Below are 20867 nucleotides of genomic sequence, written 5' to 3' on the forward strand. Positions count from 1 at the left end.
ATATTTAGAATCAGGAAAGGACTGTAGGCAGCTTCCCTTTTGAACCAAATATTGGCTGAGTCCAGAGATATAAGAAGATCATCAACTATCATCTTGTAATGCTGAAGTGATTGGGATTCATTCTCCCTTTTACTTATCAAAAGGTATATTTTTAAAAATACTGTGCTGGTGAACAAACTGATACAATCCACTGAGGATATCTACCTTTCTGTGAAATAATGAACTGTCAGTGTGACCCATGCAAGTTTCTGGGAGCCTATTCAATTATTTAAAGAATTAAAATGGAAAAATGGGAGACATTTCTGAAACAAGCCCCATCTCAGATAAAAACATCTAGAAAACAATGGCTAAATAATGGAATAAATGGAAGTTGTGATGGGAGAGCTGAAGAACATTAAGCAATGAAATATTCAGTGACCTACAATATCATAAGATATTACAGCTAGAAGCAATCAGTGATCATGTAATCCAATCCTTCTAATTTTTATAAATGAGTATATAAGAAGTGGTCTCACAAATCATCTACCACAACCCTTCTTCTTCCACAGTTGGAGCTCAAGGGAGTTGAGGTCTCTTGCCAAAAGTCACACAGCTAGTTAGTGGGAGAAATAAGATCAGAACCCAAACTTTATAATTGCTGTGTAATGAAGATCTTGGATTTGCCCCTGCAGGACATCAGCTAATAAGGCAGGTGCCAATCTTTTGCTACCAAGTTGTGATATAATTATTGAACATTTTTAATCTAGTGTTTTGTTTTTCATCTTCTCACATCATATTCATCTTCCATGAAATTCTCCATGAAATATATTATTCGTTCTTCTCCCTCAACATTCTAATTTAGTAAAAGGCAACCATTTAAGCATTCAGTGAAAGTTTGGAAGAGTTTAGCTGTTACATCTGAATCCCTAGAATCCAAAGGACTTTTTTTTTTAACATTTTGCTATCCCATTCAAGATTCTTCAATGCCTGTTGAACGACAAATGAAATTGCTTCATTCTTTATTGTGTGTCCTGTTCTTATTTTGACAAAATCCAACAATTCCTTTGTTCTCTCTTCCCGACCATTTATGCCCCCTTTCTCTTAATTTAATCTGACTTCCTATACTTTCTTCTTATTCCTAAGGCAAAGGTCCCTTAAGTACAGAAATGCCATACTTTAGGCAAATATGACCTAGACTTGTCATCTGGGATGATGAGAAGAATATGGCACCACTAAAGGTAGTAGGGCTATCAAATGAAATCAAAATTGCAGTGTTTAGAATAGTGCCTAGCATAAAGTGAGTGCTAGGTAAGTGTTAACTATTATTATTATTATTATTATTATTATCATCATCATCCACTTTCTGTACTCGTCAAATTTGACTTGTACTTTCAATTCTGTTCAATTCCAATATTTACCATGTGTAAGTAAGCATATTTACCACTGTGCTGAGTATAACAAAAAAAAATTCCTGCTCTTTTTTTATGCTCTTAAAAATATTATATTCTATTGTGATCTAAGGATCTGGATAGATTATCTGGATAATTAGATACTTCAAGAAAGAGGTTGAGGTAATCATTTTGTTTGTGGAGAACTTTGAAGTCCATCTAAAAGACAGACCTGAGAAATTAATCCTAACAAACCTTGTCTAATTCTTCTAGAAGATATTTCAAAATTGTTCATCTTCCAATATTTAGAATTTTTTCAGTTATTTTTCTTAACCCTCTTGTTTATCTCATTTGTGTTACCAAACATAAGTTGCTGGTAGTGGATAGAAACAGATGAAATCATTGCAAATGAAATAAAGTCTCATTTATTATACAGTCAAGCCTCTTTAGAGTAGAATATTGGTTTTCTTCCCCCAACTATACCTTGCACTGTATACTGTAGCACTGAGAAAAATATATTTCAGGTCAAGATTTCTAGCCTTAAGAGTTTTATTTATAATATGTCACATTGAATTTCCTTTTTGGTTTACTCTCACATTAAAAAACCTGATAATGCTTACATATGCTTAAATCCAATTTTTACATATAAAAAAGATCAAATTCAAACTTTTCTTTCAATAGCTGGGGAAACTAAAGAGAGGGCATGGTTTGCCCAAGGTCACTCAACAAATTAGAACTAAACCACCTTCTAGGGATGCCTTGAACAATTTTTAAAGACTCCATGGGACAATAAGCCAATTTAAACAAAGATCACAGTGTTTTAACTGGAAACAACTCCAGTTAAAAATGACCTTTTATGAGGCTCAAGATACTGACTTTTCATGTAATTTGAATTTTGTTTCATTCCAGCTAGGATAATTTGATGATGGGAGTTTTTTATATGAAAGACTGTAATTTCTGATAGGATAAAATGAGGCAAAGACTCCTACTAACAAGATTTCACCATTGTCTCTTGTTTACTAGTCAAACAACCTGTGCTTGAGAGAACCTCTATTTAATATATGATTTGAAGGTGAATTTCCAGAACCATAACATATTCCCAAGAAAGGCAGAGGGTGATGTACCTCTAGGTTTCTTCAGTAAGGATATAGTTGTCAATAATTTGTGACTTAATTTATTAATTTCAGATCTAATTGGACATCAAATAAATTATAATGTAAAACTGTAGATGAATATAAATACCTATACAAAAGAATAAAAAAAAAGAAGAAGGTCTGGCCTAACGTTATGTGTATTGTATGGAAGTGTAACAAGTACATTTAGTAAGTAACTTCTGTTAAACAAAAAAGTGAATTAAAAACATTAATAAAAACTTCAAGCTAAAACATGCTCCTTGGTCCATTGACTTAATTTGTTTAAAAATAATGCCTTGTTTTTGTGTGTTTTATAAATCTGACTTTTTGATCATCAAAAAAGGGCCTATCTGTATTTTCTTCAGAACTATAAGAGCTAACATTTAACATTCAAACATTTAACTTTTAAACAGTTGTTTGAAATTTGAAAAGGATTCATTTGATCCTCACAACCCTATGAGTTAGATGCTATTGTTATGCTCATTTTATAGATAAGGAAACTAAGGCAGAGAAGTCAATATTTATTTGTGTATATATAAAGTTAGTACTTATATGAGGGAGGATTTGAAATTGGGTCTTTCTTCCTGATTTTAAGTTAAGTGCCAATTAGTTATCATACAAACTATGAAATACAACATTCCAAAAATAAGCAACATCATACTTTAGCAATGTTTTCTGGGATAATTAAAATAAATATTAAAATTTCAATACTGATTGATTTTCCCAATTCATGAAACTGATATAATAAAAGAAAAGCTATAATGCTTGGCACTAAGTAGATGCTTAATATAAATGCTTTTTGTCTTGACTTGATATGATATTATAGCAATTTAATTTTACATTATATGAGCTAAGTCATAAAGCCCCGTTAGATATCAAGCATTGCAATTTCAACAATGAAATTCATCAGTATAAGGCAACTGCTTAATGAGAGACACTTGAAGTCTATAATGCAGCATGATACCTGTGTTTAAGAAAGCTAGATCATTCTCTATTCCCATTGAAAGAAATTAAGTTTGCTTTTCTAGTTAGGATTAATTCATTGAACCACAAAAAGTCTGCTGCAGAATTCAAACTTCTAAATTGAGAATTTAGGGCATAAACTAATGATTACAGTTTCCTACTCTTCTGCTAGTTTGGGTCTATGTATTTAGATAATGTCATAAGGACAGCTGAGACAATTTGTTCCAACACTCATGAATGTGGCTGATACAGGAGCTGTGGAGAACTCAGAACTTGGTCAGACATCAAAGAGCTCAAGGTCATCCACTACCTCCCAGGCCATTGCCAGTGTTGCTAACTTGTCTTGCCACTGGAATTTGATGACTTTGGAAGAGAGAGAGGCTGACAACTTTATGCAACTGTGCCTCCAGTTCAAGAGCAAGTTAAAACATCACCTCCAGGATGCTTTTGGTCATCTTCAAAAAGGACAAACAACAAGTATGGTAAATATTTATTCTCCTTTAAATTGCATTCATTTACAATTTAACATTTTCTTGATTGGGGGCAAGTTGAAAAAAATCCCACAACATTTTTTCCCCTAAAATGAAATTATTTGTCTAGCCTTGGAACAAAGATTCTTGGGCTAAATTTTTCTTTCCATGTTTATGTTCCTAGAGTCTTTCCACAAAATATGATACTAAAATCCCTCAAATCCTGGGTTTTCTTACATCATTACCATTTTATTTGAGCTGTTTCAACAGTTAATTTTTTAAAAAAATGATATGGATAAAAATGAGGGAAAAGGATAAGTGATAGCTTTGTTTTTATAGCTTGATAGCTGCCCGGAGTTTGGCAGAGCGCCCTCGAGGATTGTCTTGGACCTCCTGACTTTCCGGTGTAACCACCTTCTTGTATATCATTTCCCATTCCAAGGGAGATGAACTTCTAAAGAATTCTTCATTTTCTTGATTTAAACACAGACTTTGGGCTTGAATTATCTTCTGTCTCTTTTTTGGACTAAGCTTTTCTGTCACGTCTATTCCATGTAAGAAACGCTTGACAATGCGATCTTCGAGTGAATGGAAAGAAAGGGCAACGAGGCGGCCCCCTGGCCTCAGAAATTTCTGAGCTGTCTTCAGACCCACATAGAGTTCATTCAGTTCATTGTTGACAAATATTCGGAGGGCTTGGAAAGTCTTGGTAGCAATATGGGTCGATCTCTGGAGCAAGTCTTTCCTTTCATACAGAGCAGCAGTAGGAAAGGCACCTGGGAATACATTTGGTAAAGGGAGAGAAGAGAAGGATTGGATTAAAATTTTCTTCTCTGAACTCAGTAGCCCTTTGATGAACTTATGTCCATTAGAAGGACGGTAAGTGCTTCATCTGAGCATCCTACTCCCATCTCCCTGCTTCCTCTCAAATTAATACCTTTCTCCAACTTAGCTATTTTCTTTTGTAATGTCACATATATGCAACCTACCTTAAAGAAAATTAAAGAATGGTGAAAACTTCTATCTGATCCTACTGGGAACTTGTTTTGTGACTATCTATAATTCTTTGAAATTTACTTACCCATTAGTATTTATTTCAAATGCTTAAACTTAAAATATTTCCTTCTTCTGGGCCCATATATGCTTCTCCCCAACCTAAATCAGCAGAAGAGTCAATGTAAGTCTTTTCTCTGTCTGTTCCAACCAGCATGGAAAACGGGAATCATTAAATTTTCTTTGCCCTGTGTGGAACTACTTGACTACAAAGACCCTTAGACAAGTGCTTTTTAGGAAAGGTTTTTCTCCTCGCTACAGCATAGTCATTCATTCTCAGAGAAGGGGAAGTGAGGGTGAAGGATGGGTATGGAAAGGGAACACCTGCCAGATGCTAAAGCCCTTGAGAGCAAAGGCATCTCACGGCAGATTAAATGACTTGTCCAGGGTGGCACAGCAAGCAAGGGTCTAAGAGTATATTTGGACTCAGGTCTTCCCTGACTTCAGACTCAGCCCTCTCTCCATGGTATCATCTACTTTTCAGAGATAATACCGAGCGGCTATAGTAGTGAGCATGTAGGTGGCTCCTGGAATAGAGGTCCAGACCCGGAGTCAGGAAGACCTGAGGTGAGCTCCAAGCCAGCCTCATGTCCTTTCTAGCTGTGTGATCCCCAGTAAGTCACGTCACCCCAGTAAGTCAACTGTTTGTATCAGTTCCTCGTCTAAGAACAGGAGCTGGAGAAGGAAATGGCAAACCACTCCAGTATCCTGCCAAGACAACCCAGATGGAATCACGGACAGTCAGACACAACTGGAATGACTGAACCGCCACAATAACTACTATTAGCAGCAGCCGGAGCAGCAGCAGTCGTAGTACTAGTAGTAGCAATGAAAACGATGATGAGGGTGATGACAAGTTATTTGCACAGCTAAAGAGCAGGAAGTATCTATCACAAGTCTCTAAGTAGAAGATAGGAAAGAGGGAATGCCTGAACTTTGAAGAAATGTATAGAGTGGGAAATCCTCTGCCTCAAATGTACCAACGCTGTTTGCTCTCTTCCTTGTAGAGATTTTATGCCCAACATAACTGAAAGCAGTTGAGGGTGGCCATAATTGAGTCATTATACCCTCCAATTTGTCAGCAATTTCCCCTATTCTCTGTATACAACTGATTGAATGAGGTTAATTCCATTGGCAGCAATCAATCAAGGTCTTGATTAACCAATGACCTGCACATGTAATAAGAGCACCTGCAAATGATTCTGGATTCAAAACAAAACAAAAGCAGTCCTGTGAGTCCTACTTATTCATCCTGGATCCCAGTGTGTAACCAGGCAAACAGAAAAGAAGTCCTGTTCACCATGTTTTTCTTGGATGGATGCCATATTGAGAATGTGATTCTGCTGCTACTGCTGATGCCCTCTAATCCCAACCCATTCATCTCTGTCATGAAAGAGCTGGGGAGGAGCACGACAACAACATAAGATAATGCCAGCTAGGATGATTTGGATGGAGACTGTGCTCTGCTATCACTGTAGTTATCTGTGAAGGCCTGGCAGGAACCCTGAACACTGGCCAGTTGGGTTATGGTGAGACCATTGATTTGATTGTCAGTCAAAAATCAAAGGCACTGAGATCACTGAAAGTCTTCACTTACTGAAAACTACAGCTCTCAGACCCAATAACAAAACTGATGATAAAAGCAAAATCTGATGTTTAAGATGATTTTGAGAGGGCATTTGGGTAGCTCCATGGATTGAAAGCCAGGCCTAGAGATGGGAGGTCCCAGGTTCAAATCTGGCCTCAGACACTTCCCAGCTGTGTGACCCTGAAAAAGTCACTTAACCCTCATTGCCTAGCCCTTACTGTTCTTCTGCCTTGGAGCCAATACACAGTATTGACTCCAAGACGGAAGGTAAGGGTTTAAAAAAAAACCAATATTGATTCTAAAAAAGGAAGGAACTAGTTTTAACTGTTTCCTTCCCTCTTCCTTCCCCCCAAGAATATAACATTAATTTTGGGAATCTTATGTAAGTTTTATTTCACACTTAACACTTAGGCATTCCTGAACCACAAATGTCACAATACTGCAGGATTATAAAATTTTCCCCATAACTGACTAGAGAAGATATCTTAATTTTTTATTTTTGCATTTAACAGTAAGAACTTTCCAATGTCAACGTGGAAATCTAGAGATCCCCAGTTTATTAGTTGGGAGGTAGAAACCCCAGGTTTTGACCTTGTCACAGGAGAGTTTTCCCCATCAGGGAAGGTCCCACTTTGCCAGACAATAATCATCCACTTCAGCTTTGGCCCAGTAGGTAACGATTCAGTCTCGCAAGCCAAAGGTCCCGAGTTCAATCCTCGGAAGGAGGGTGTGATATACTGGGAAAGGCTTCTGGAGACAAAAGAGTTACTTGACTTCGGATGGGGTTTACCTCCCACCTGAAGTGGATGTCTATTGTCTGGTGAAGTGGGACCTTCCCTCAGGGGTCAAATCCTGGGGTTTATACTTTCAAACTAAATAAGCTGGGAATCTCTAGATTTCCATGTTGACATCAAGTTAAACATAACAGTATACAAAATAAGCTGCATCATTCTGAGTGGACACTGAAGAGTCGGTAAAGAGGTGCTATTTAGTTACCATTATTATAGATGCATAAAATGTTAAGTAAGAGCTGACCTTTATATAGAGCCTTTAAGGTTGGCAAAGATATATATATATATATATGTATATATATATATATATATACACACACATATTTGTTATGTTAGTCTTCACAATCACCCCAAATAGTAGGAGGTATAGGTGGACTGGTTTTAGAGATGATGTGCCCTTGACCACATAGGTAGTAAGAATAGAAACACAGCAAAACTTATATGTGTGTGTGTGTGTGTGTGTGTGTGTGTGTGTGTGTATACACATATCTTTTTGTTAAATGATGCTTTCTCTAGCATGGGGAGTGGAGATAAGGGGAGAGAACAGGGAATTTTAATGTAACAAACAAATTTTTTTAAATTAAAAAAAGAGAAAAGACACTGTCTCTCCTGTCTCCAGTTGTCTTTCCACTATACCATTTGGTATGAATAGAAGAACTAGAAGAAGGCCTCCAGGACACTGAGTGGCATCACTATCAAAGACTTATGATAAAGCAAGGACAAGGATTGCTAAAATTTAGAGGGTTTGGATGGGTTGTAATCTGTACTGTTCAAAAGGGGTGTTCGTAGATTATGGATTCATTTTATTATTAGAGAAGATCAGAGAATAACATTTGCTATGTACATTCAACAAAACTTTTGGTAAAATTAAAGACTCCTTGTTTCTTTCAGTAGTATATTATTGGTGATATAAAACACCAAAGGGCACCAGTACCCCTCTTTGACTTGGATGAGTTAATATTTATTTAAAATGTGAAATTTTCACTGTTATATCCAGTTATATCTGTCTAAATATTTATTCTAAAACATCTATGGTTGTCTCTTAAGAATATATTATTAATAAAACATATTTCTTAATAATATGGAAATAGGTATCAAGTGATAACATTTGTATAACCCAGTGGAATTGCTTCTTGGCTCTGAGAGGGTGGAGTGAAGAGGGAATGGAAAAAATGAATCCTGTAAACATGGAAAAATATTTTAAAATAAAATTAATTGCTTTTTTAAAAAAAGTATTTCCTCTCAGTGTGGTATAAATGAAAAGAACATTGACCTTACATTAGATGATCTGAGTTCTAGTCCAAGTTCTTCAACTATGTGAGTATGGACTATATTTACTTAGTTTATCTGCTCAGGCCTCAGTTTCTTGGTTTGTAAGGTGAGTGGAATGTGTTAGGCAACTGAACTCAATGACCAGTCTTGGTCCAGAAGAACAGGCAATCTGTTTTTTCCCTCTTTATAGAAAAATGGGAGACCCTGGATATGGAATGGTGCATACACTATTGGATAAGGTTTTTACATTTACTACTTTTGCTTAATAATTATTCTTTGTTCAAAGGGAGAAATGAGGAAAATATATGTCAATATGGACTATAGTATAAAAATAAAACTTGATAATGTAAGATTAACATAAAAACATTAGGGATGTGCACTTGATCTGGAAGGTTCCTTTTAGATCTATCATTTACTTTAGAATCCACTCACTTTTCAAGAAGAGAATCGAAAATGCAGATATGTAAAGCAAAGATTAGTTAGTCCTGGAATCAGAATTTTACAACTGGAAGAGACTTTAGCCAACATTTAGTTCAAATTTCTTGTTTTATTGATGGGGAAACTGAGGTAAGGAGAAGTTAAGTGATCTGCCAGAGGTCATATCTGTCTAATACATGAGAGAACCAGAACTAGAACTTCAAGTCTCCTGATGCCATCCAAACTTTAGGGGGCATTAGAAGAAGCATTTTGACTTGACACAAACTGTGAATTTGGGAAAATCACTTAAACTCACAGTGAACCAAACTTATAGCTGAGTTGTTTCTACATTGTTAGAGGGAGTTTCTTTATGGTAGAGGACTCACAGTTACAAAAACACCCTCCTGAAAAGAAAAATCAGAATAAACGATCCAAGAATGCAAAAGGAATAATGTTATGCCTATTAATCATATATTATAATAAATCTATTTTTCATTTGTTGATAAACAATGGTATAAATTTGGGAGGTCTGAGACGACAGGAAATACAGAATGAATGAGGCACCATTTTTTTGTAGTTTAATAGTGATTATTTAAATAGTTGATATCGAGTGAATGGACCTTGACTCTTCATTAACCTAAATCCTGCAGGTTGCCTCACAAGCACGTGGGCACAAGATTCTTTTCCCTAATTATACTTTGGCCTCTCCCTCCTTCCCATCCTGCCCTCACTCACCTCCTGCACCTTCTAATTCAGACAACCTGTTTTCTGACATTTAAAGCCACTGCATTTAGTTTTCTATTCCCTTGCCCCTCATTTTAACAGACTGCCTATAGCTAAGGAGGTGTCATCTTACTAACCACAAGTCCACAAGGTTAATGCATATTTTTAGTCTTCTTAATCATTTCCTTTGCTTTACCAGCCCTCAGAGAGCAGTTTACTTGGTCCATTCATAAGCTGTGTTGAAAGACATGCCTTTCGTAAAGAGGCTTGAAAGGTGGAAGTGATTAAAACCAGTATTGAGGTTGTCTGACAAAATGTTGGGAGAAGTTGGGGGAGGGAAGATACTTTCATTTCATTTCTCTATTTCTGGGGATTTTAATATTTTAAAGTAGAAAATCCAGGTTTTCGACAGAAGAAAGCCATTCAAATTATGACTAGTCTGCAATGCCTTCTTTAGGAACTCCAGATCACTTTCGTTCAGATATTTTGGATCAAATGAATTATTTGGGAATTATATCACTTTTGTAACTTTCTTGAAGTTACCGAAGACTTCTAAAGGTTGCATAAAATGAGATAGTCATTGTAAGAAGCCATATTTACCAAACCATTCTATCATAGGTCCTGTGTTTGGCATTTTATTCATCAGGTCTTTTCTGAGAGAGAAGGAATCCTCAAAGCCATGCCTGAATAACCTTATATTGATAGATGTTTTAATGGAACCCAAACCACTCTGCATCAAGTTGCAATACTTTGGCTTTCTAGCTACATTTCCCTTGGGGAAGGCAACATTGTCAGTCTTAAATACTGTGCATCTGGTGAAGGAGGCAACTCCCCTAGTCTTTTATCATGGGAACTGTAATGAATACCTTGTCTTTTGTACTGTTAGGTCTATTGAAAAATAACTTATTGTTAACTCAGGTTATTAAGCTGTGTATCTCTCTCACTCACTCTTTCATCAGTTTTTCTTAACAAAAGTTTAAAAAAGAAATGGTCATTATTGTTGCCACTTGCAACAGAATTAAGAGCACATATTACTTATTTCATGTATAGGATTATGAATTTTTGATCCATTGATCTACACATTGATTTTTCTTGACTTATCATTAAGGAGTAAAGATAAACAAGAAATAAATCCTTCACATAAATTTATTTTTAATAAAAATCAGCTCTTTGTATTCTTTATTAAAATAAATTAATAACTTGAGGATAGAGCAGGGAAGCTCTGGAAATAAAGAACTTAAATAGTTACTGAAGTACATCTAAAGAATGATCTTTAAATCCTGATAAATTGAAGGAGAAAATGCCTTTTGGAGATAATGATCTTTGAAAGAAAAATAGAAAGGCTTCTTGAAAAACGAAACTACAAAGATTCCTCAAAGAGATGATGTTATACAATTCTGGTGAACATATAAATTTCAAGAACAAAAGAAAGACTGTAACTATGTAAGGGGAGGTTCTTATATAGCAAAATTTTATTTGAAAACAGTTACCACTGTTTCAGAGCTGAGAGATATCTTCTTTGTTTTCTAAGGTCATTAATCTGATATGAAACTTCCAAAAGTCAGATAGATTTTGCTGGGAAACCACCTCCATCCTCAAACAAAACAAAGCAAAATGAGCCAAAGCCAAAGAAAAATTAGGATGATTAAATAAAAGTTTAAAGATATTAGGTAGGTTTTTGGATGAATGGATGGATGCTATGAGTATCTATACTTTTATTAATGATTAGCCAATAATAAAAAAAAGAAATTGTGAAGGTGTTTATTGGCATAAATATGAGTGCGAATTTGAACTTCCTCTTGAAATCACTTAAACAAAATGCTGCCTTCAAAATAGTATATACTGCCACAGTTGAAACAAGTATGTAGTCAAGACTCATGATTTCTTACCAGTCATTGACTAAACATACCCATCATCTATTGAACCCTCTGAAATAATGAGCCTTTCAGTGGCAAAGAATGTTAATATTTCTCTTCCCATCCTGAATCTCTTCTTACTCCTTGAAAAAAACATACTATCTTCATAAAAAAATAGGTAATGCTCTGTATATATAAGAATTAACAATATTCACTGAGTATCTACTATATATTAGGTGCTGGGGATGCAGAATGATATGACATTTCACTGGCCATTCCCCATTGTCCAAAATTCTCTCCTCCTGTATCATGACTTTTTGGTTTCCTTCAAGTTTCTGTTAAAATCCCACCATTAATTTTACTCATCTGTAATGATCAGTGCCTGGACAGCTTTTGGCAAGTTATTTAAAATTCTTAATTTTCTCATCTGTAAAATGAGGAACTTAGAACTAGATAATATTGGTGAAATTCTCATTCTTTTATTGGGGCTTCCCCTCTGTAACCAATTGCTAACATCATTTATAAGCATAAAAATTTCAATGCACTTTAACATTTGACATACTACCATGAAAATGTATTACATTTTAAGAAGTTGCACAAAATTATTCCAGAACTAAACATGATTATTTCTCTTGGGGCTATAGAATAATTTATCCAGAGAGCATGAATGGCTATCAGGTCAAAATCCACTGAATAACCATGCCTACTATGCAGACTTTCAAGGAGTTACTAATTTTAGAGCTTGCCACTGTCATATCTCATATCTATTGTAGGGATGAGCTGAAAATATATTTGAGTGTAATGTGGGCTGGGGGCAGGTAGATGCCTCAGTGAATACAGCTCTAGTCCTAGAGTCAGGAAGACCCGAGTTTAAATCCAGCCTCAGATGCTTACTTAGATGGTTGACTCTGAGGAAGCCATTTAATCTTTGTTCGCCTTAATCCACTCAAGAAGGAAATGGCCAACTATTCCAATATCTTTGCCAAGAAAAAACCATGGACAGGGTGGTCCATTGGATCATAAAGAGTCAGATACAACTAAAAGCAATATGTATACCTATATAGATATATGGGCACACACATATGTGTATATATGATTATGGAGAAACAAAAGTAATTAGCAGTTCTTTATTCAAAATAAATTGGTAAGAAATTTGTGTTTTCCTCTTAAAAATTCCTGTGAGTTACAGAAACTTCTGGAAAATTTTCAATTATAATGAATTATTGGTATTTATAGTCAAAGCCAAAGAACTTAAGATGTTTTTCCACAGAATCACAGAACTGGAATGGACTTCAGAAGCTAACTAGTCCTATTCATTCTCAAAAAGACACCCCTCCTACAACATATCCATTAAGTGATCATGTGACTTTTGACTTAAGAACTCCAGTGAGAGACAATCTTTTCCACTTTTGGTCAACTCTTGTTTTACTAGTTTTTCCATACTTGTATTCTACATCTGACTTCTCATAATTTATATCCAGAGTTTTTCTACTCTTGGGGGCCAAGTAGAACAAATCTATTCCTTCTTCCACATATCTGAAGACAATTATCATACACCCACTATGTCTTCTGTGGGCTAAACATCCCACGTTCCTTCAACTGAGCCTCATATGGAAATGAAGTCAATTTGAAGAACACGGATTATCATCTCGACATGACCACCTATTTGTGGAGCTGACATTTACCTCCTAGTAAGACTGACATCAGAGAAGTACACTTACCCTTCTTTTGGTTTGCCTTTACATAACATTTAAGTAAACACACACTAATGTTGGTCGCACTTAAATACTAAATTGTGCCATTTCAGTAAACAATTCAGTAAAGTTCAATGAAAAAAATATGGTCTGGAATTTTGTAGCCATACATAACATAAAGCAGTTTACTGTGATTACAATAAAGAGGAGGATATATGTGTGGATCCCACAAATGATATTTCTTCAAGCTATACATAGACCTGTAGTCAGTTGCAGGAGCATTCATGGGCCTGCTCAGAAAGTCAAGCTAAACATCTCATTAATAGTTTAGGAGATCTGTTGAAAATTCATTTCTGATTTTACCATCCTTTAAACACATTTCAGGGCAGGGGGGAAACCCTGCATTTAACTTTTTATTAAGAGTAAAATTTTTAACATTTTGATCATCAAAACCATACATATTTATTGAGTAATAATAATTAAGATAATAGTTATCTTAATAACTTAATTACTATTTTATATGTATATATATTTTATTATATTTTAGGTATATTAAATATATTATGTTATACATTATATTTCATATATAAGTTTAAATAACTTAATAACTAATAATAAAATAACATTTATATAGCACCTACTATGTGCCAGGAATGGTGCTAAGCACTTTACAACTATTATATCATGGAGTCTAGGTAGTTCAGTGGATGAAGAGTCAGGACTAGAGACAGGAGGTCCTGGGTTCAAATTTGACTTTGGATACTTCTTAGCTGTGTGACCCTAGGCAACTCACTTAACCCCAATTGCCTAAGCCCTTTCTGCTTTTCTGCCTTGGAACCAACACTAAGCATTGATTCCAAGGCAGAAGATAAAGGTTTAGAAAAAAATAGTATCTTCTTTTATTTAATTGAGTATTCACTTGTTGGATTAGAAGGAAAGATAGGAGACAAGATGGCTAATATTCAGGTTCATCCTCATTCACAAAGGAAACTCATATTAAAAATAAAAGAAAATCTTGCTTAGGAACAGTTTGCACTATATATAATTATAGAACACAATTTGTACAGAGAGTCTGTAAGAGATATTTCATTCATAAAAAGCACCATGCTTCTGGCTAGATAAGTGATTTGAAATTCGAGAGAAAAATTATCATTTTGGGTTCCTGGATACTCTTATGCTACTTACACTTCTTAAAATTTAATAGATTCACATGTTAAAATGTATTGAAAATCTTAAGGTTGTGAATGAAATTAGCAATGTGCTGTGACTGTCAATGTGATGTATTGCAATTCCCCAAGAGACTGAGTTTAAAAATTAATTCAAATCTTGCACCTGTTTGCAGGAATTCATCTGTTGAATTTGGAACACATTTAATAAGTCTCTGTGACGCAATTTATGTCATTTTTGCCTAGAGACCCCGAATATAGTGTTAAAGTCTTAGCCATATGAAATCCAAGTAATAACACAAATTTCAAACTGTTAATTAAAATTTGGGAACTAGGATAATTAGAGATTAAAATTGTTTTACAATGAGGAGTGTGTGTGTGTGTGTGTGTGTGTGTATGATTTCTTCAGTGTTTCACATAATCTTTAGCTCCTATTAAAATAGATAACACAATTTTACTATGGGTGCCTAAGGATGACAATTTCAGACGCAATTGGAAAATATCAAGTTATAAGCTTTAGAAAAAAGTAAGACAGAATATTACCCACCCCGCCGAGGTGAAATAAAACTTGGGCTCAGAATAAGACCATTTGAATTTTTCAAACCATATTGCTTAGTACCTTCAATAAAGTCCCACACTAATGCCATTGGGTCAATCCTGGGCTTTCAAAGATCATGTAAGAAGAAACTGGGGACAGTAGCCCTATCATGCCATGGAGTAGAGTCCCAGTGAATGTTGAATTCTATGACATCTGAGTTCACCCAGCTAGATTCACCATCACTAGAGAGAATCCTTATTCATAAACTATTTTTGGAAACAACAACTCCAGAAGATGTTGTATGAAGAAGAGGGTTGTATGCACCACTAAAGGAAGAGGGGCTTATACTGGCAAAGTCATAGTACTCAAAGCCCTGAAAATTATTCTATTACTTGTTTTGACATAAAATGCTAAAAATAAACTGTATATCACAAATAGAGCTATGCGTTCTATTATCTAGCCTAAATTGTCAAGAAGTACTCAAATTTTGGCCCTTAAATAATTGGTTAGAGATGGTCTGAAGAAATCATGTGAGCATAAAGTAAAAGTCTATTTAAGAGGCACCTGCATGTTTAAGCCCCCAAATGAGCTCATGAAAAACTTTTATAGGGGTAACTAAGTGGCTGAGTGGATTGAAGCCAGGTCTAGAGACAGGAGATCCTGGGTTCAAATTTGGTCTCAGACCCTTCCTAGCTGTGTGATCTTGGGCAAGCCACTTAACCTCCATTGGCTAGATCTTACCACTCTTTTGCCTTGGAACCAATACATAATATTGCTTCTAATACAGAAGGTAAGGGTTATAAAAATCTATATAAATATTATGCATTGTATCCACAATATGCTAGGCCCTTTAAGTTTCCTCTAATGGAGGATGGGCCCTTTAAGTTTCCTCTAAATGTCCTCTGTTATGATACAGGAGCTCTGTGGACAATGGGAAAAATCATCGATAATGTGTTTATGTATTAGACACTAAGAGGTAAGATCAATACCTGCTCCTATGGCTAACAACATCAGGGTTTTTTCTGAGGTAAAATATTTTTAAGGGGCAAAAGCACTGGGATAGTCCTGTTGGAAAAAAAGAAGTGCCTACAACAACTATGGTTTCTGTTGTCCTTTTCTATATTCTAACCCAATATTATTTACTGATTCTCCTCCATCCTTCCAACAAAACCTGTGAATGACTTTTGGATTATATGATGAACAAGATAGAGGACTAAATAGTCTCTAATATTCCCATCTCCCAGATCTCTACAAAACAGAAATTATATGTCAAAGATAAACTTTAAATGTCTCCATCATTGAAGCCATCCATCCAGGATCCCAAAAGCAAAAAAACAAAAACAAAAACCATGAACTAACTTCCCACCTAGTATTCTACCCCTACTTCCCACATGACCAATAGTGAGGCTGAACTTAGCTGACCCAAGGATTTGAACAAAGAACCCAACCCATCCCAATGTCATGGAGATCCCCACTCTACGCCGTAGAAGTCTTCTGGGGTTCTGTGCCTTGGCAGCACTCCAGGGACAGAAAGAAAGGGGCAGGAATGGCAACCCAAACTACTCTCCTCCAAAATCCTGAGAAACCTGAACTACAAAAGTCAACTCTGGAGTGCCAGCCCTGGAAAGCTCTGATATGCTGGCTCTAGGGCAGAGAAATGAGGAGTGGATGGGGAGGGATAGAGTACTGCATGGGGACCATGCAACAATCCACTAAGCTTGAAGGAAAGAGCTCAGCATCCAGCTAGCACCAGTTCTGTCTCCCCAAGAGCCACTTGGTCAGAGAACTCACCAGGCAATGAAATTGCCCAGCAGGGGAGGAGGTTGAAGCATTTTGAGATCATCAAAAGTATTCTTAATATAGTGTCCATCACAAAATTGCAAGATGTGCTATTAGTCTGAACAAAATATTTTCCATTATTGAGAGGTATCTGTATTGCAAGGGTAATTTCGATTAGATCCTTCCTCATTACAAATAGCTGAGTTATGAAGAGTGGCTTGTAATGAATGCTCCAGAAAGGATAACAGGTCTTTATAAGGAGGAAAGTTAAAGAAAAATAGAGAAAAGAACAACATGCTTTAAAGCATAGACATAGTAAGTTTTGAACCTGGCACCTAAGTTCATCTTAGATGTATTGAATATGCATAAAGTCAGTAATTCATAAATCCTGCATAATTATTTATTCTGTCAGTAGTTAGATTTAAGGTCATACAACTATTTCATATGGATTTTGTATAACTTGTACCAATAAAAAAGTAAAATGACATATGTAATAAGGCTAAAGTTACCTACAAAATCATAGTTGTTAGAGGATATTATTATTCATCAGCAATCATGATTATTTCAATATGCTTTGTTCTTTTGAAATCTAACCCCACAATATGATATAGGATCAATGATGGAAGAGACAACCCTTAAGACTGGTATACTCTAAATATGTTTGCAGATTATCATGGAGTTCTTAAATTCTGGTTAAAAAAAAACAACGAAAATGATAGCTGAGTAGCAGTAGGATCTCCTCAATCTTCCTATCAGAGAAGAGTACAGCAAAGAAGCAATGCCCCAAAGTTGGAGGGAAAATCATCTTTGCAACAATGAAGTAGAAATGGTTCAAAGTTTTATAACAGCAAGCAAGTTGACTACCAGGGCTGGAGTGCTTAAATAACCATGTGAAACCAATAAGAGTAATGGGGATATTATAGGCTGCTCTTCTAAAGGCCTCCCTTTGTCATAATTAGAAAAAGACACCACAAAGACAAAAATATAGCATAATATTTACCAAATATTCAGATTTGGCAATGATTTAGAAATGTAGGAAATTATTAGGTTGGACATAGAACATTGCAGAAGAATTGATGTTCAAGTTTCTGTATATGTCCTTAAGTGTGAGATGTAAAAAGAAATGGGAATTAGGAAATAAATGAAGAGCCCTCAGTGAAAGATGAAGGAGAAACAGAAGAATAGTGATGGAAATTTTTTAAATAGGCAGTCAAACTTCATAAACAATAGAAAATAACTGAGGGATTGGCTTATTCATTTGTTTATTAGTTTACTCATTCAGCATATTTTTATTTAACACCTGTCATATATGTAAGGGCATTACAAAGAATAAAAAGATGGATATGGTAGCATCACCCCCACCCTTAACTTTTAGTTTGGGAGAAAAGATAAGACAGGCGGTATGTATAGTCATGATACATAAAATACATAAGGGATAAAAGACATGTGCACAAATAACTATGTATTCACAATGCAAAAGGAGAAGGAGATGTGAATGGAATTTTGGAGGAAGGATAGAATATTTCCAGCTAGACATTGTGGAAGTTAGAGCAATACTTCAACTTTTAAATGATGAAATAGAAAAATTAGTTTTAGAGATTTATCTATTGCAGACCCAATGAACTTAATTCTTTTGTACCATACATAGGAAGCACTAATGATATGTTCTCCTCTAGTGTTCTTCCATAAAGCTGGGTCTACATCTATTTCAAGTAAGAGTTGTTAAGCTACTGTTTTGTTGCTAAACATTCACACTGAAGATCAGAAGGCATCTTGTTATTGTATGACCAATGAGTTAAGAATGGTTTTTACAAATTTTAATAGTGTTTTGTTGTATTTTAAATGAAATTTTGTTGCACTTGAATGCATAAAAATTAGTCTTAGCCCACTAGTTGGGTAAAAATAAGAGGCACCCAGTTCAGACTATAGTTTGCTAGCCTCTGCTTTATACTTCATTAGATTTTTTTGAACTGTGTATCCTAGTGGCTGGTCCAAGCCCTCTGTTCCAGGTCATCAAGAGGGAAAATGTAGTCCCAAGGCACATCCATTCATTTACAATAGAAATAGGAAAAGATCTACATGAGATCATGAATGAAAAGAGCAGAACCAAGAGAACATTATATACAGCAACCAAAATATAGTTTGAAGAATGACTTGTGTATATCTATCTCAAGAGAAAGAACTAAATAAGAGAAACAAGAAAGACATAGTTTGATATACACGTATATCTTTTTGTCAAATGATGGCTTCTCTAGTGTGAAGGAGCAGGGAGGCAGAAGATACCTGGGAATTTTAATGTAACAAACTAATTACTTTTTTATAAAAAAAGAAGTGCACTGATTTAAAAAAATATAATAGAAAAAGCTTGGATCCTGGAGTTAGAAGACATAGATTTGAGTTCTAAGATATAATAGTTTTATAACTATACAAATCACAACCTCTTTGAAGCTCTCCATCTGTAAAACAGGGATACTATTTGCAATTACATATAGGCACATGGTAAGAAAGTCTTTTTAAACCTTACAGAGCTATACAAATATAAATCATCATGATCATTAGGATGTGCACAGAACTATGCTGAAATGACTATAAAAAGATGGTAGAGGGGAATAGTCTATAATATAGTTAGGGAGATCCTAGATGATGTCTTTTGGAATTAAAATCCATAAAATTTTTTGAATAAAAAATATTAAAGTAGATGAAGAGTTTGAGAAATAGTGAAAGAGTTGATATTCTTACTTGAAAACTCCATAAAAGTAAAATGGAACATATGGAGGGATGACCTCCATTCCTTAATTTTAAAAAATGTATCCATAACTCCTCAGGGGCTTTCTTTTCCAGATACCCCATACTTTTTCATCTTCATCTCTAAAACAAAAGGAACCATATACAATAATTCAGGGACATTATTCTTGATTCTTACAGTTACCATTGCACTTCAGACATCAAAACAGCTCTTTCATCCATTCTCCCTCCCCCAAATACTATCTTTGATCTATGTGACCCCATTAACATTGGAGTTTTCTCCTCTTGACATTCCTTTAGGATGAAATAAACATTTTAAACTTTGTAAAATGAAAGCAGATGTTTGTCTTTAAAATGTTTCCATATAAAAAAATGTAATAGCTAAAGTCTGAGCAGAAACTCTGAAACCACTGCCTTGGGAAATTGTCTACCCTGTCCACCTATTTCATTCATTTATGCACTCAACAAACATTTCTTCTGCACCTGTTCTGTACAAGATATAAGGAAAGTATTCTTGATACATCTTTCCTTATCATTCCTATTACACTGGAATTATTGGAAGTATATAAATCTCAAAAGCAAGTCAGTAGTTCTATTAAAATGCAGTTCTGGGTAGTCCTCATTCCTAAACTGGCTGCTCACTCTCTCTTAGATCTATTGCCATATTAACTACTTCTTGAAGTCTTCTGTAGCACTGATCAAAGTAAAAGCAGGAAATTATTACTTACTTAAAAAAAAAGCAAAAGGAAGCAGAATAACAAATATGTCTATAAAACTGTGCCAAGGCAAAAAGTGTGAATAAGTAAAACATATACTTGGAGTATATCTTTTCAAATTATTTTTATCTGTAGGCATGCATGAAACATGGAATTGCAAGAAATGGAAAGTAATAGATAGTCTTAGCTCTTCACCATTCCTTAGAGGCTGGTTCAAACCAACCTGGCACCAGAGGAGGCCACAGTGATAGTTCATAGTAGCACTATGTGAGCTGTTTGGGGAGCATCCTTAGACTAGAGTGCTCCATAGTGTAATTATAATTTGCTATGTACTTGATTCATTCTTCCTGGAGTCTTATTTTCTTGGAGATGTCTTGATGCCTGCTCCAGGCTCTTTTCAAGGTTCCTTTTTCAAATAACTTATATTCTGCTAAGGGACACATGTCCATAGGTAAACATATACACTAATTGGGTGGGTAGGCATTACATTTTAAGACTCTAATCAATAAGCATTTATTAACTTCTTATTAAGATCTTACAAAGTGCCAGACATTCTGTTAAATGCTAAAGATTTTAAAAACAAAAGCAAAAACAGT

At 35.2% G+C, this 20867-nt stretch overlaps 1 protein-coding gene across 1 annotated transcript in view; it reads right to left on the reverse strand.

Annotated features, from left to right (window-relative positions):
• Nucleotides 1-3941: 3941 nt before the first annotated feature.
• Nucleotides 3942-20867, reverse strand: part of METTL15 (methyltransferase 15, mitochondrial 12S rRNA N4-cytidine) — a 280004-nt gene continuing 263078 nt past the window's right edge. The window contains exon 6 of the mRNA XM_007497205.3: nucleotides 3942-4709. Within this exon, the coding sequence (XP_007497267.2) occupies nucleotides 4267-4709 (443 nt within the window). The 3' untranslated portion in view covers nucleotides 3942-4266. The remainder of the gene's footprint in view (nucleotides 4710-20867) is intronic.

Source organism: Monodelphis domestica, chromosome 6, assembly GCF_027887165.1.
Source record: "Monodelphis domestica isolate mMonDom1 chromosome 6, mMonDom1.pri, whole genome shotgun sequence".
Lineage (NCBI taxonomy): Eukaryota > Metazoa > Chordata > Mammalia > Didelphimorphia > Didelphidae > Monodelphis > Monodelphis domestica.